The 15,867-nt window shown below is 33.3% G+C and overlaps 1 protein-coding gene across 4 annotated transcripts in view; it reads left to right on the top strand.

Annotated features, from left to right (window-relative positions):
* Nucleotides 1-15,867, top strand: part of RyR (Ryanodine receptor) — a 40,538-nt gene that overhangs the window by 827 nt on the left and 23,844 nt on the right. Inside the window, exons 3-24 of one of the 4 annotated variants that reach the window (XM_069051566.1) lie at nt 218-322; nt 401-499; nt 8,315-8,329; nt 8,875-8,952; nt 9,007-9,125; nt 9,175-9,244; nt 9,307-9,500; nt 9,556-9,910; nt 9,961-10,130; nt 10,185-10,309; nt 10,366-10,557; nt 10,615-10,784; nt 10,841-11,031; nt 11,093-11,233; nt 11,347-11,498; nt 11,558-11,699; nt 11,752-12,171; nt 12,222-12,825; nt 13,431-13,530; nt 13,783-13,981; nt 14,033-14,257; nt 14,314-14,453. In XM_069051566.1, the coding sequence (XP_068907667.1) occupies nt 218-322; nt 401-499; nt 8,315-8,329; nt 8,875-8,952; nt 9,007-9,125; nt 9,175-9,244; nt 9,307-9,500; nt 9,556-9,910; nt 9,961-10,130; nt 10,185-10,309; nt 10,366-10,557; nt 10,615-10,784; nt 10,841-11,031; nt 11,093-11,233; nt 11,347-11,498; nt 11,558-11,699; nt 11,752-12,171; nt 12,222-12,825; nt 13,431-13,530; nt 13,783-13,981; nt 14,033-14,257; nt 14,314-14,453 (4,006 nt within the window). Of the gene's footprint in view, nt 1-217; nt 323-400; nt 500-8,314; nt 8,330-8,874; nt 8,953-9,006; nt 9,126-9,174; nt 9,245-9,306; nt 9,501-9,555; nt 9,911-9,960; nt 10,131-10,184; nt 10,310-10,365; nt 10,558-10,614; nt 10,785-10,840; nt 11,032-11,092; nt 11,234-11,346; nt 11,499-11,557; nt 11,700-11,751; nt 12,172-12,221; nt 12,826-13,253; nt 13,354-13,430; nt 13,531-13,782; nt 13,982-14,032; nt 14,258-14,313; nt 14,454-15,867 lie in introns of all 4 variants that reach the window. The other 3 variants (XM_069051589.1, XM_069051573.1, XM_069051580.1) reach the window with 3 other exon arrangements.

Here is a 15,867-nt window from a genome sequence, read left to right as displayed (position 1 = left end):
TTAATAATAAATCATGGAATTAAATAATTCAAATTTTCACAGTTTAAAATTTACTTATATTGAAAGCAAGTGCAGGTAGAAAGAAGTTTCTATTTAATTACAGAATTTTCAATCATTGCTCTGAAAAATTAACATTTTCGACTTACCTACTTTTTCACGACCGCCACAGATATTATAATGTCTATTTCACTGTTTCATTCCTTTATTTCATTTGTAGGAAGATATGGTGTGTCTCTCCTGCACGGCCACAGGAGAGCGCGTGTGTTTGGCTGCTGAAGGCTTTGGTAATCGACACTGTTTCTTGGAAAATATAGCAGATAAGGTAAATCAATCAATTATAGTCAAACTTATGCAGTTTTTTTTATATAGTGAAATATAATAACACTTCATTTTTATTTAGAACATACCTCCAGATTTGTCACAATGTGTGTTCGTTATTGAACAGGCATTGTCTGTTCGAGCTTTACAAGAATTGGTTACTGCAGCTGGAAATGAAACTGTAAGTTTTATTTTAATTTACAAAGAATTTTTTAATATCTGATTAAATATTAATACCAAGTCAAAGAAGAAAAAAAGTACAAGTCAAGTAGGATACAAAGGCTTGGCTTACAGTGAATTTTAATAAAAATCTAATACATATAATGTTAATATTAATAAGTCTGTCTTCAACATGGAAATTAAATACTGAGGGGGTCATTCACTAAACTCAGATAATTTGCAAATCGTTATCCAAACGGCAAATACAATGCTTCAACAATATCAGTTGTCATGGTTTTGGATTTGCAATGTCTTATCGACCCTTATCGAGTTTCGTGAATGACCCCCTGAGTAAATAGTTTAAAAACATTTAATTTTCAACGCTGAACTTATTTAAATGGTATGCAAATAAAGTATAGATTTGGCAATATTCCCGCATTTTTTTCTACATTACAATAATTTCAGTTTTTCATAAATATCTCTTAAAATCATCAAATCATAAATATAGCGCGAGATCGTTTAAATTCATAATTAAAGTAGGCTATGACTTTTAAATTAGATTGGCAACACTGTTGACAACTTAATTTGAATTGTCAAAGTGACGAGTGTCGAGTGACGCTTCAACCTTCAAAATTCAATGCAAAGTATGAAACGGCGAGTTGTATCGAAGCCATGGAGAATACTTTGAACATTTTCTATGATTGTCAATAAAACTGTATCATTTTCTAGTGCTCCATTTCTTTAAAATTAAAACGATTGAACGTAAGAACCCTAAATGACATGTGACAATAGTAGATATTAAAATGAGGTTATTAAGGGGCCAGTGGAGTAATAGTAGTTTATTTAACGAGTTTGTGTGTATATTGGGCCTTTTTTGGCATGAGTGGGTCAGTTTACACACGAACCAGTTGAATACAACGGTGTGGCCGGATTGTGACCATGGTCATACTTTACCTGTACATGGATGGCTGTTTTGCGGCGGATTTGAAATTATACCTGAAAAGGTAGGGGCCGGATTGCGGCCGCTCGGCGAAATTACTATGCATCTTTTTATTTAATCCTAAAACGTCCATTACTTAGCATAAAAGCCCTGTTATAAATATCCAGCTTTTCAAAACTATGGTTAGTCTTATATCGGGTGTTTTTTTAAATTTCACCTCACAGTAGGCGTTGAAGAGTCGATTGTGGACGCACCACTCGTGTAAAAAACGTAAGATTTAAACAGCTAATCCGTGATCCGTAACCAGTAGAGTGCGTTCACAATCGACTCTTTAACGCCTACTATGAGGTGAAAAAAAAAAACGATATTGGTTAACCACATAAGTGGGGAAGTGAAGATGGAAGTGATATTTAGTAAACGTGGTGAAGAGTTCATTCTTTTAGAGTCTTTTAAATACATACTCTGAAAAAAGTACTACCAAACAAGGTGTGAACTGGTGTTGCACATTGAAGAGCTGCAATGTCAAAATCTATGTACGATGTAAACGCAAGTCGAAAAGTTTTATCACTTTTTCAGGTGCATTTTAAACGGAAGATTTATAAGTCCATCGCCGCAATCCGACCCTGCCCCTTTTTATCCGAATGCTATCACTGCCGCAATCCGGCCGTCACCTTTTCAGGTACATTTTAAACGGGAGATTTAAAAGTTGATCATCGCCGCAATCCGGCCCTGCCCGAATACAACGTTTTTTTGTTCGACGAGCCCCTTAAAGGCTCCAAATCGCTTAAAATTTTTTAAATTAGCTTGACGTTTCGTTTTGACAAGTTGTGACATTTATCAAAATCCGTTCACGCGGGAGAAAATTCTCAAATTCTGACAGTGTCGAACAAAAAAATAAAATTCCAGTTTCGAGGAATGTGGGTTGCATACTCTGTAAAATTTGACGGGTATCAATCAATTTGCCGGCGGTCCTTCCTGCGGAAGTTATGGTCAGGTAGAAATGCCAACAAACCCGTAATCCCGTAAACCATTATTTCGGAATACTAACACTGCAAATACGATAAAAATAAATGACATGATTCATTCTCAAAAATCAAGAGTTATGTTTGTTTGTTGCCAATGTGATGCAACAAATAAAATAGCTATTAAAATTAATTGTTGTTCTTTTAGGCCTTGTTGTTTATTTAAAAACTTAACCCTCCACCACCCGTTTTATCATATTATTTATAAATTTTTGTCTGTCTCTGACATGCTTTGAAATTCTTTCAGTTTTTCTAAAAACACAAATAAATTTGGATGTGCTTTGTACTTCGAGTCATTAAAATTATGATGAAATGATTCACATGCATTTGTAAATAGTGTTAAAAATCTATTGAAAAATATTGGTGGCGAAATTACCGATAGAATTATACTCAACGGGGATGCGCTTTGTCCACTCATGAGATTTCTAGAGCAACAAAGATTCGTGCATCTAGTTAAAATTATTATCAAAAAATTGCCATCACTTATCTAATTACTGTTGATAGTTTTTTGCCTGCTGTACCTAAGTAATTCGTTTTAACAAAAAAGTAATACCCAATTTTTGTGGCGGTGAACAGTATTTATGCATCTATAATACCTTCACCTTTAGTTTTAAAGTTTTTCTACTTGACACAAGTGATGGGACACCGGGTATAAATGATCCATCCACGAAGGCGATGAAAATGTATAACTGGTTGCGTTTCAATGTTTGTAAGGTCCATTATTACTCGTGAATAACCCTGTATAATATGTTTAATCCGCATTACGATAATATGATATGGATCGAGATAGCTTTATAAATTCTATTTTGGGTTGCATTTTTACCTGGTTAGGCTCGTCATCTTACGTGAGTAATCCTGTATACAGGTGCGATTATAAGTATAGGTGTCCCCAAAAAAGAAGACGAGTTTATAACTCCCTTATTTGTAGGAGGATTTTAACTAAACTAGGCAAAAATGAATAGGGAATTTTTCCATTGTTGAATTTTTTATAAATACAGTTTAAAATTTGCAATGAAATGTGTTAGAAATATAAATACATACACAGTAAATGTAATGTTTCAACTACCTGTAACATTTTAAATTTATCTAGTGTTTAAGAATACGTGGGAGATTGGGGCAATTATTTTGCTTTCCAATAAAAATTGTGGAATTCCCTATTCATTTTTGCCTAGTTTATTTATACACCAAATTAAATGGTTGCGATTAGGCTACAAAAGGGCCTAATAAATTCATGTATAGCCCCAAGGGCTTCAAATGTATTACAAGTATCACTGCCGTCAAGTATACATTTACATAACAAAAATACAAAAAAAAAAAAGTTATAGATACGCTACTATCGTCTATGCGCTCCATTTTGCGCTAAACATTGGCGGCATCTTTGCCCAATCCCTATGTTATTATTTGTCATTTGTTTTTCCAGCTAACAATTTGGTTATTACACTGTAACGCAATGCATTTTGATAGCTTCTCTCTTGGTGCTCGTCATTTGTTTCAAAAGTTAGTGTTATTTTTTTATGCGAGGTTATACTTGTGATACATTGTTGTTTTCAGAATAAAAATCTCTATCAGAATTTCTAAAAAAAGTATGTGTTCCCATTTGAATTTTTTTTTTTTGACAGTTTAACCTTGAAGCCCTTAGGACTATACGTGAATTTACTAGGCCATCTTTAGCCAATTCACAATCATTTAATTTGGTGCATAGGTAATTAAAATCGTCCGATAAAAATAAGGGAGCTATGGACTCGTCTTCTTTTTTAGGGACACCTGTATATGTATGGAACCAGCTCCGTCCTGCTAAAATGGTTTAAGCTAGAACCCTGAAATTTTTAAATAAACTTAGGACTCATTGAAAGCTACTTTTCGAATATTTTAAAATATTTTTTTATCCATAAGTTTTCAAAATACTTGATTTTTTTTAAAAATGTTAAATGGGGCATCCTTAAAAAGCTTATTTTTTTAGAAATATGTAAATGATAATTATAATAGGTTTGGTGATTTCTTCGACAGAATCTTAGAAACATTTTTTTTAAATAAATTTAAAACATACTTACCTATTGTTCAAATATTAATTGAAACATTTTATTAAATTTTCGTTGCTTCGTTTAGTTTTGTCATTTTAGTTTCATTGAAAACATTTATTGCAAGGTGTGTGAAACGATATCAAATTTTAAGAGCACAAAACTCAGAAAACAATAAATTACTGTATACCTAATTGAATGATAAACTTTGAAATATCAAACTTATGTACCTACCTACCCAACTAGGTACTCTTCTTATTTACAAAATTTTAATCTTCTCAATCGGATGTTTAAATGAGAAATGAAATAAACGAATTGCGACTTTCTCTAATTTTTGCTGCTTCATTTACGTGTTTTCATTTTATTTTAATTAAGTTTTAATTTTTTTCAATGGTTCTGTCGAACAAATCACAAAACCTATTATATCATTTAATTCTTAAAAAAATAAGCTTTTTAATGATGCCCCATTAAAAAAAATCAAGTTGGCTTTGTATTTTATTTTGAAAACTTATGGATTTTTTGAAGTGAAACTTTTTATGGGAGGGTCTTGAAATTCTGATCGGCAACCTTTTTGTGTGACGAAAAGTGGTGGGGGTAAATACTGTCTCGCACAACGGTTGCGCCAATATTTCCATCTCACTTAATAGTGGAGTAAAATCACATATCTAGCTCGCTTATTTCTGAGGGTAGGTGATTCCAAGGTATAACTAAATGAGACCTATACTATCTTGTAGAGGACATTTTGGGGCATAAGGAATGGTCATCTACAACTTTTTTTAATAGGACGGAACTTTGAAAACGGCCTTTATACGTAGTTGAGGTGTAGTCCGAAAAACTACGTTTCTCGTAACATTTAACGTTGTGTTAATTCAACCATTGAAGCTATAATTATGATTTTCTGTATATTTGTAGTAAAAAGTACAGCGCTTCCAATAGTGAATCGTAAATTTCGCAAATATCGATAGTTTTGAAAAAAATAATTAATAAATTTAGATTAATCAAAAATGCGCATCGTAAACTTCACTCTGCTGGGACCTATGTGAAATGTTGAAAATTTCGATACACATGCAGCGAGTCAAATGTAACTAAGATATTGTAAAAGTTTTTAAAAAAAGAATTAAGTCAGTAGCCCGTATACTTTTTGAGAAAATAATTTTTGAAGTGAAACTTTTTATGGGGGGGGTTTGAAATTCTGATCGGCAACCTTTTTGTGTGACGAAAAGTGGTGGGGGTAAACACTGTCTCGCACAACGGTTGCGCCAATATTTCCATCTCACTTAATTTGGAGTCTAATTAATTATGTAAATTATAATAATCTGTTTAAGACGATACAAACATCCCTTAAAATTGTGTATACATACTTCTGTCTTTGTCACACTCACGGCATTTGTGGATAATGTCCTCTCTTTTAATTAAAAATGAACAATGAGTTACGCATTTTGATAGATATTGTTTAGTGTTATCGTTAAAATATACAATTTTGTTGTAAATATGCTTAAGTCAGGCGCAGAAAGAACAAGAGCGTGGCGTGAGAGAAAACGTACGAGTGAAGTGACAGTTCAGAATGTGAAAAAAACGGTGTAAATAATAAAGACAATGAACCAGCAACTAGCATCTCGGCTCAGCCACCGCCTCTTGCATCTATCAGTGATAATTTACAATATTCTGATTTTCCTGTAATACAAAAGTTTCACTTCTATCGTGCGTCTTTACGACACACTCTTTTTTTGTTTTGTTTTTAATTTGATAAGTAGCTTTTAATTAGTCCTAAATGCATTTAAAATTTCAGGATTTTATGGCGTATATATAGCGTAAACCATTTTAGCAGGACGGAGCCGGTTCCATACATAATCGCAACCCCGTATACTCACTGAGAATAAAATTGTTTTAATTTATGAAAAAATAAGGAAATAAAGAATCAAAAACATCTTGCGCGGACGGACGTTTTAAGAATAAATTAGGCCACCTCGATAGAACGTCCTGACTGACGTACCACACAAAATGCCTTCGCATGCAATTAGACCAGTTTCACACGGGCAACTTCTTGAAACGCTACATGATACTGTTCAACAGTAGGTAGATACAAAGCCTTTCAACCGGTCAACAGGTGAGGTCCTAAACTTGAGACCATCGCCGTAAAAACCAGACTCTTGCAAATTCGCACCACTTCCTCTCAACTTCCCTCAACAGTAGGCGTGTATAAACACTTTCACATGGACCACTTGTTCACAAGCAACCATGAAACGTAGAGCTAGTTGGTATTAAGTTGTTAAGTCATTTTCAATTTCTTGTGGAAATAGTAGTTTATTTGATGAGTTCGTGTGTAAATTGGGGTTTTTTGGTACGAGTGGGCCAGTTTAAAACGCGAGTGAAACGAGCGTTTTAAAGGCCCACGAGTACCAAAAAAAGCCCAATTGACACAACGAACCAGTTGAATACAACGTTTAAATCTTTAAAATTAGCTTGACATTTCGTTTTGACACGTGGTGATATTTATCAAAATCCGTTCACACATGAGAAAATTTTCAATTTCTGACAGTGTGGAATAAAAAAAATTATTTTGTTTTTGTGCGAATTTTGTCAGGTCTTCAACTATCTCATCAAAAAGAAAATAATAAGCGCCTCGTTCATGTCTTGCCGAGATCAGAGGATGACTTCAAAGTTGTCTTTTTTTCTGTTTAGTCCTTTCATCAATCAGTTTTTTTCCACAATAAAATAATTGCTAAATGACTGATCCATTGAACGTTCTAACCTGGATGACAAATAAACTGTTGATGAGGGCCACTGCCACAGATTGGCGAGAGGGAAGTTAACGTAAGTGGTGTTGTCAAGATGTTGATCCCGTGAAAAGTGGACCCTGTGAAACAGGCCTTAGTGCACGTGTTGTCTAGAAGACTAATGTAAACACAATACAAATATACAGGGTGTTTCTGAAATACGTGTAATTTTAACCAGTGAAAGAACTCGCCAATTTATGAAACTTTTCTCTATAACATTTTGTAAAATTCTTAAAAGTATTCCAAGATTTTTTGCCCCACAATTTTTACCAAACAAGTCGTTTTGTGTGATTAACTATTTTCTATTTTTTGTAACCATGAGAATCTAAATTTTGATTATTTATTTTTTTCTATAACAATGGAACTTTTTAATAAAGCTCTGTTTCTATCACAACAGAAAATTTTCGCCCTTACCCATAGGCGGGTATACATACACTTTGATGGTTAATTTATTCCAAATTTTAAATCAATTTGTATCGCTTTTTCGTAAAAATGTTAGAGAGAAAAGTTCCATGATTTGGCGCGTTCTTCCACTGGTTAAAATTAACACACGTATTTCAGGAACATCCTGTATTTTACTTTGAAAAAATCTCTTATACTAAATGTTTCTTTCATATTTTTTATAATGTTTTTTTATTCAAAATTAAGTGATCAGTTTTTATTTTTATTATACACATTGAATTTTTCGAATTTCTTAGTGTACTTACATGGCAAATATTTAAAGCTTTTTGTGCAGTATAAAAGGTCATAATTCTATCAGGTTTTTTGTGTTTATTAAGAATTGTTGATAGTCGTCTTTGTCACTTCAGGTGTGGCATTTTTTTGTTTGTTTTATTTGTATGTACTGTATTTCATAATCAGTAATGACGTTAGAAAACATTTGCATCGTACTAACTTTGTCAAATTTTTAAAATTAAACTCATTGTCATGATATGCTTTTTAAAAGTTAGTACGCTTGCATTTATATTTTTAACATGAAGCTGAATTATGTTTTTCCCATTAGATAATCATTTTCATTGTAACCTTGTGTAAATTCCTTGTTTGTGCCTATGTTTCACCTGCTTGGTTTTTGCTTTTCAGGGCCAGGAAAGTTTAGTAAGTAAAATTAATTATTCGTGTCAAATTAATTCATATTAAATAACAATTCTGGTGCGGTTCACGTTGAGAATTCAGCATTTTAAATAATCATGGCTTGTTTAGTAATAATAATTTATGTTTATGCTTATTTGGGCTTGTACGATGGTGCATAATTCTGTACTTATATAGTTATCCTAAAATCTCAATACTGAATTCTTAAAATGGTTTCCGGTGGAGTAGATGTTCACTAACTTATATCCTTGGACAGAAATCACGATTAGTTTTGGCTTATTAAGCTACACCATTTTTATTTCATAAGTGTTTTTATTTTTTTAGTCTTCATTTTAATTACTATTATTTATCTACTAAAATGATTATGGCCTTTTATCATAACGACAATATTATCGCAGTAGAAACTTTCTAACCAAATTAGAGTGGTAGTTTCATAAACCGAAATACTAAATCTAAAAATCTCAAAATAAAAAGTAAATACAAACATAGTAGATGTTTTAACATTTATTTACACTTTTGTTCAAAACAAGTTTTTGATTGGTTCCTTCTAGGGGAAAGGTACGGGATCTGGACATCGCACACTGTTGTACGGTAATGCGATTCTTCTTCGCCATCAGAACAGTGATATGGTAATTTATTCAGCAAATTATGGAATTAAAATAATAACTAAATTTTAACTCTAGTATTTAGCTTGCCTTTCTACAAGTTCAAGTAACGATAAACTTGCTTTTGATGTTGGTTTGCAAGAGCATAGTCAAGGTGAAGCTTGTTGGTGGACCGTTCATCCTGCCAGCAAACAGAGGTATTGACAAATAATTTTGGAAACATGTTTAAATAAATTCAAATTTTAGATCTGAAGGTGAAAAAGTGCGTGTAGGTGACGATTTAATCTTAGTATCAGTTGCCACTGAAAGATATTTGGTAAAATATACACATATAATTGTGATCTCTTTTTTACTAAATTATAAAAAAATCTTTTTCAGCACACTACAAAAGAGAATGAAATTTCTATAGTGAATGCAAGTTTTCACGTAACTCATTGGTCTGTACAACCATATGGTACTGGTACTTCGCGTATGAAGTATGTTGGTTACGTTTTTGGTGGTGATGTACTTAGATTTTTCCATGGCGGTGACGAATGTTTGACAATTCCATCAACATGGAGTATAGATGCGAAGTATTTTATCTGAGATTTGTCCGATTTCTTTTGTCATAATTATTACTTTTTTAAGCATTGTAATATATGAGGGCGGTAGCGTTATGTCTCAAGCCCGTTCGTTATGGCGTTTGGAATTGGCAAGAACAAAGTGGGCAGGCGGTTTCATTAACTGGTCACACCCAATGAGAATACGACATATTACAACTGGGAGATATCTTGCAGTAAACGAAAATAATGAGTTGTATTTGGTTAGCAGAGACGAAGCTAACACTGCAACTACAGCTTTTTGCCTGAGACAAGAAAAAGATGATCAAAAAACGGTTTTAGAAGATAAAGATTTAGAAGTTATTGGGTCACCAATTATCAAATATGGTGATTCCACAGTCATTGTGCAGCATTCTGAAACTGGTTTGTGGCTTTCTTATAAGGTGAGAGAATAAAGATACATCCGACTGTTCACTCGAATGATCTGTTTCAGTCATACGAAACGAAGAAAAAAGGTGTCGGAAAAGTAGAAGAAAAGCAAGCTGTACTTCACGAAGAAGGAAAAATGGATGACGGTTTAGATTTCAGTAGGAGTCAAGAAGAAGAATCAAGAACTGCAAGAGTTATTCGCAAATGCAGTTCACTATTTACTCAATTCATCAAGTATTTATTTTGATAGTTCATATACTTACATAGAGAAATTGTCTTTTTTTTTAGTGGGTTAGAAACGCTTCAAATGAATAAACGTCACTCTGTATTCTTTTTGGCTGTCAATTTAAATGAAATGGTGATGTGTCTTGAAGATTTAATAAATTATTTTGCTCAACCTGAAGATGATATGGGTAAAGATTAAAAAAAAAAAAATTGCAGTTAATCTAAAGCGTTGTTTTATCATTAGAACACGAAGAAAAACAAAATCGGTTTAGGGCATTAAGAAACAGACAAGATTTATTCCAAGAAGAAGGCATTTTAAACTTAATCTTGGAAGCCATTGATAAAATAAATGTAATTACTTCACAAGGCTTTTTAGCTGGACTTGCGGGTGATCAAAATTGGGAAATGATTTCTGGTTATCTTTATCAGTTGCTAGGTATATTGTTGAACAAATAATATTAACAGAAAAGAAACATGCATTGAATATTTTCAGCTGCAATTATTAAAGGCAACCATACTAATTGTGCTCAATTTGCCAATTCTAACAGGCTGAATTGGTTATTTTCGCGACTTGGTTCTCAAGCATCTAGCGAAGGAACTGGTATGTTAGATGTACTTCACTGTGTTCTTATTGATTCCCCAGAGGCGTTAAACATGATGAGGGTAATTTTCACGTGATCGCAATAATGCAGTACAGAACTCATATGTATGTTATACAGGATGAACACATTAAAGTTATTATTTCTCTTCTTGAAAAGCACGGAAGAGATCCGAAGGTCTTGGATGTACTTTGTTCACTCTGTGTCGGTAACGGTGTAGCCGTGCGCAGTTCTCAAAATAATATCTGTGATTATCTCCTTCCGGGAAAAAATTTACTTTTACAAACTCAGTTAGTAGATCACGTAGCAAGGTATCAATTAAATCATCAATGCAAATCGTAGTTTGATTATTTTTATGTTGTCTTGTTTTAGTGTGCGCCCCAATATTTTTGTGGGTCGAGTGGAAGGTAGCGCAATTTATCAAAAATGGTATTTTGAAGTTACTGTAGATCACATAGAACAAACAACTCACATGATGCCTCACTTGCGAATTGGTTGGGCAAACTCTAAGGGGTAAGTAAGCATTACAATAATTTGGCAAGTACCTACACAATAAAAAAAAAATATACATATATGCAATACATTTTTTTCTTGATCGAATTAGTCAATTCAATTGTGATTTTTAGATACGTTCCTTACCCAGGCGGTGGTGAAAAGTGGGGTGGCAATGGAGTAGGTGATGATTTGTATTCTTACGGTTTTGATGGTGTACATCTTTGGTCGGGAGGACGTTCCACACAAGTGGTTACCCATTTTTCACACCCATTTATAAAGAAGAGTAAGCGATATGTTATAAATATGTAGGTATGGTTTTTTTGCAATTTGTTTATGTTTCAGATGACGTGGTTGGTTGTGCCTTAGATTTAACTATTCCGATTATTACATTTACATTTAATGGAGTGCCAATTAAGGGGAGTTTTAGAAATTTTAATTTAGACGGCATGTTCTTTCCGGTGATCAGTTGTTCGTCCAAACTTAGGTAATTTACTGTATTATAAACTCAGTTTAATAATTAACTAGTGACTTGGTAGTTGTCGATTTTTACTGGGCGGGGATCATGGTCGCCTAAAGTATATCCCTCCAGAAGAATTTTCACCTCTAATTGAAAGTCTTCTTCCCCAACAAGTTTTAAATTTAGAACCGTGTTTTTACTTTGGTAATATGAATAAAAATGTCATAGCTGGTCCTTTGGCGGTCGAGGATGATACTGCATTTGTTCCGAACCCAGTAGACACCTCTATGGTGAGTTTGGCTAGTTACATTGAGTCCATCAGAGATAAACTAGCCGAAAACATTCACGAAATGTGGGCAATGAACAAAATTGAAGCCGGATGGCAGTGGGGAGAATACAGAGATGATTTAAGGCACGTTCATCCTTGTTTAGTGCCGTTCGATAAACTTCCGCCAGCAGAAAAAAAATATGACTCTCAACTCGCAGTACAAACATTAAAGTAATCTATAACCTGTTAATTAATGAATTAATTCACATTAATAATTTCAGAACAATTATTGCATTAGGTTATTATATAACCATGGATAAGCCACCATCAAGGATAAAAACTGTACGTCTTCCAAACGAACCGTTCATGCAGTCAAATGGATATAAACCAGCACCTCTTGACTTGAGTGCTATAACTTTAACGCCAAAACTAGAAGAACTCGTCGATCAATTAGCTGAAAATACGCACAACCTTTGGGCCAAAGAAAGAATTCAACAAGGTTGGACTTATGGTCTTAATGAGGATCCTGACATGTTTAGAAGTCCCCATCTTGTGCCTTACGCAAAAGTAGATGAAGCTATTAAAAAAGCCAACAGAGACACTGCCTCAGAAACAGTTCGCACTCTTTTAGTGTACGGTTATAATTTGGATCCCCCAACTGGAGAGCAGCACGAAGCTTTACTTGCTGAAGCAAATAGATCAAGGCACACAGCGTTTAGGACGTACAGAGTTGAGAAAAATTATGCCGTTAGTTCGGGGAAGTGGTATTTTGAATTCGAAATTTTGACAGCCGGACCAATGAGAGTGGGATGGGCGAAGGCTGATTGTGCTCCAGGATGTATGTTGGGTTCTGATGAAAATACTTGGGCCTTCGACGGTTACAATGTAAGTCTTCAGCATCATTAAATAATTATTTTTTTATTTAGAATAATTCTTATTATTTTATTAATTTGTTTCAATACAATTAGTTCCACAAAATGTTCATATAAGTACTCATAAATAAGATACGTAGGTATGGTACAAAAATTTACTCAAGAAAATTTTCATCAATCATTTCTTGTTCTTTGTGTTGATTCAATAAATATTTAAAAATTCGTGGTCATTTGTGGCAGAAGAAAAATAGAGGAAACTCATAACTCAATCTAAGAAATTGAAACTATCTATATATTTTTTTAATGTAATATAATTTAAGGAATTTAATGTTTAATAACTTTTAATATTTTTTGGATTTATTATGATTACTTTGTATTGTTTTTTCTAACTATTAATTTGTAAGTGCAATATAATTATTACTGGTATCTGTTACGAATCAGATGAAAAAGATTCATGGTGGTACAAGCGAACAATTTGGTGGCAAGTATGTAGTTGGTGATGTTATAGGCTGTTTTATTGATATTGTTGATCGTAATATCAGTAAGTTCAGTTATTTAAATTCTGTCACTGTGAAGTTATGTCTGTGTATTTAACTCAACTGACCATCATTTTATTAGGAAGAAAAAGTGTATAGCAATTCGGCCGAGTCTTTCGGAAAACAGTGGCAAGTTGGGGATGTTGTGGGTGTATTCCTTGACCTAATCGATCACACAATTAGTAAGAATAATCAGTAGAAAAGTTGTATTCGCTTTTTACATCATTATTATTTAGTTTCATTATGCCACCTATTCACAAATTTGAAAATCTAAATATTTTTTGCCGCTTTTTTCTTCCTTGATTTTATTTTTATTTTTTGTTTTTGTTTTTATTAATAACTGACAATCAACTATTGTCCTGTAGTTGCATGCGGTTTCGCTGTTTCAGTTTTTGTTTTTTTTTTTTTTACCAACAAACAACACCATTTTCCAGGTTTTTCTTTAAATGGGGAATTGTTAATGGATGCATTAGGAGGTGAAACCACTTTCGCGGATGTGCAAGGCGACAATTTTGTTCCAGCGTTTACTTTCAGCGTAGGCCAAAAAGCGCGGCTTTGTTTTGGTCAAGACGTTACCCAATTAAAGTACTTTACAACATGTGGTTTGCAAGAAGGTTATGAGCCTTTTTGTGTGTAAGTTTTATTAATTACTTTTAAGGAGTTACTCTCATTTGTGGTTTACAGAAATATGAACCGTCCCGTTACATATTGGTATACTAAAGACCAGCCGATATTTGAAAACACTGATGACATGCTCGACACTAAGATTGACGTTACTAGAATTTTAGCCGGTTCGGATAGTCCACCGTGCCTGAAAATCAGTCATAATACTTTCGAGACTATGGAGAAAGCTAACTGGGAATTTTTACGATTAAGTTTACCAGTCATCTGTCATTCAACATTTATTTCGTAAGACAAAGGTACAAAAATTTTAGTGGTTTATTTTTATCATTTTATTTATTTAGGGAAGAAGAGAAAATGCGACATTGGCAGGAAATAAAAATTAGACAACATAGGTTAAAGGCTGAAGCTGAGTCACAAAACACACCAGCACATATCGAGCAAATGATGATGAAAAGCGGATTTTCGATGAGTGATATCAAAGGTAATCATTAGGTTTTTTTGACAGATTAGTTTGACCTTTCATATATTAAAATTTTAATCATTTTATTGCTAGAATATCTCTATATCCTGGCTCTCTACAAAAAAATTACAATTTACATTTTATATACCGGGACATCTTTTTAACATTTAACATAGCGCATACTTATTCCCTATGTTCAGTTTTAAAAAACACAGGTCAATGCATGTATGTAATCATGTAACCAAGGTAACGAAAATAAGTACTTGACAGATTAACAAAATGGTCAAGTTGTTTGAAGAAGAAATACACATAATGCAGTTATTCTATGCCAATCAAAGCATTAGAAATGTGCGTGACATTTCCAGTGCAACACAGAACACATGATAGACCAATTCCATCAATCGGAACAATTTTTAACATTATTTCAAAATCTCTGGTGTTCGGTATAGTTGGTTGCATAGCAACTCACAATGCATTGATCTGTGTTTTAAAATTGAACATAGGGATAAGTATGGACTATGTTCAGAGTTAAAAAAATGTCCCGGTATAACATTACAATTTTATATAGTGTGAAAACTAGTCGATTGCAAAAAAATCGAGTAGGTAAATACAATCGCGGCCATCCAAAAGTGAACGATAGCTTGCGAAAATTTCCGTATTTTTCGTTAGATTAAATTAGGCTGTATTCATTGGCGTCCGTGCAACCTGTTTTCTTGTCAATGCCTCTTTATATTGAAGACGCAAGTCTTACATCAATGTAATTTTCTCGCCACAGCAGTCAACGACCAATTTTCAATAGCCCTAGCTGTCTGAATCGGAGTGAGATGTCGTAGCATTTAAAAAAAAATACTTTCAAAGTTTTTTTAACGCTAGTGTCAAACTGTGACATTTTAGGACGCCTATAATTTAAAGTAACAATCAAACTATTAAAAAAGAACGTTCACTTTTGGATGGCCGCGATTGTACATCAAATTTTCTATAGTTTAATTTATCCTTCATGTTCTTCCGTCAGAGTCAGACATAATGACATTCCTTGTGTCAGACATAACCTATTTGAAAAAATATGCCATTAAAAGTCACAATAAGAATTCCTCTTATGCCATTAAAAGTCGGAAAAAACCTGATTTACATGTCTTAAAAATAGGAAAATTCAGTGGTCCGACTGTACAGTTGGCTTCAAAAAAAACGGGAAATGAAATTTGACCTAATGTGAACTGAAAATTTAATTTGTCAGTTTATGTCAATTTGTGTCTGTTTGACAGTAGTATTTCTGACACATAAGTGCAGTTTTTTAACCTAAATTCTAAAAGGCCGTTTCAAACCATAAAAATGTAATAAAATCTGACAGAACTTTTTCTGACAGTTCCCGTTTTTTTTTGAAGCCAACCGTACTTAATTATGGAATAAATTCAGTAATTTTAAAACAATTTAAATG

This window comes from Tenebrio molitor, chromosome 1 (genome assembly GCF_963966145.1).
Source record: "Tenebrio molitor chromosome 1, icTenMoli1.1, whole genome shotgun sequence".
Taxonomy (NCBI): domain Eukaryota; kingdom Metazoa; phylum Arthropoda; class Insecta; order Coleoptera; family Tenebrionidae; genus Tenebrio; species Tenebrio molitor.
Note: the sequence above shows the minus strand (reverse complement) of the source record. Positions and strands in the feature narration are given on the sequence as shown.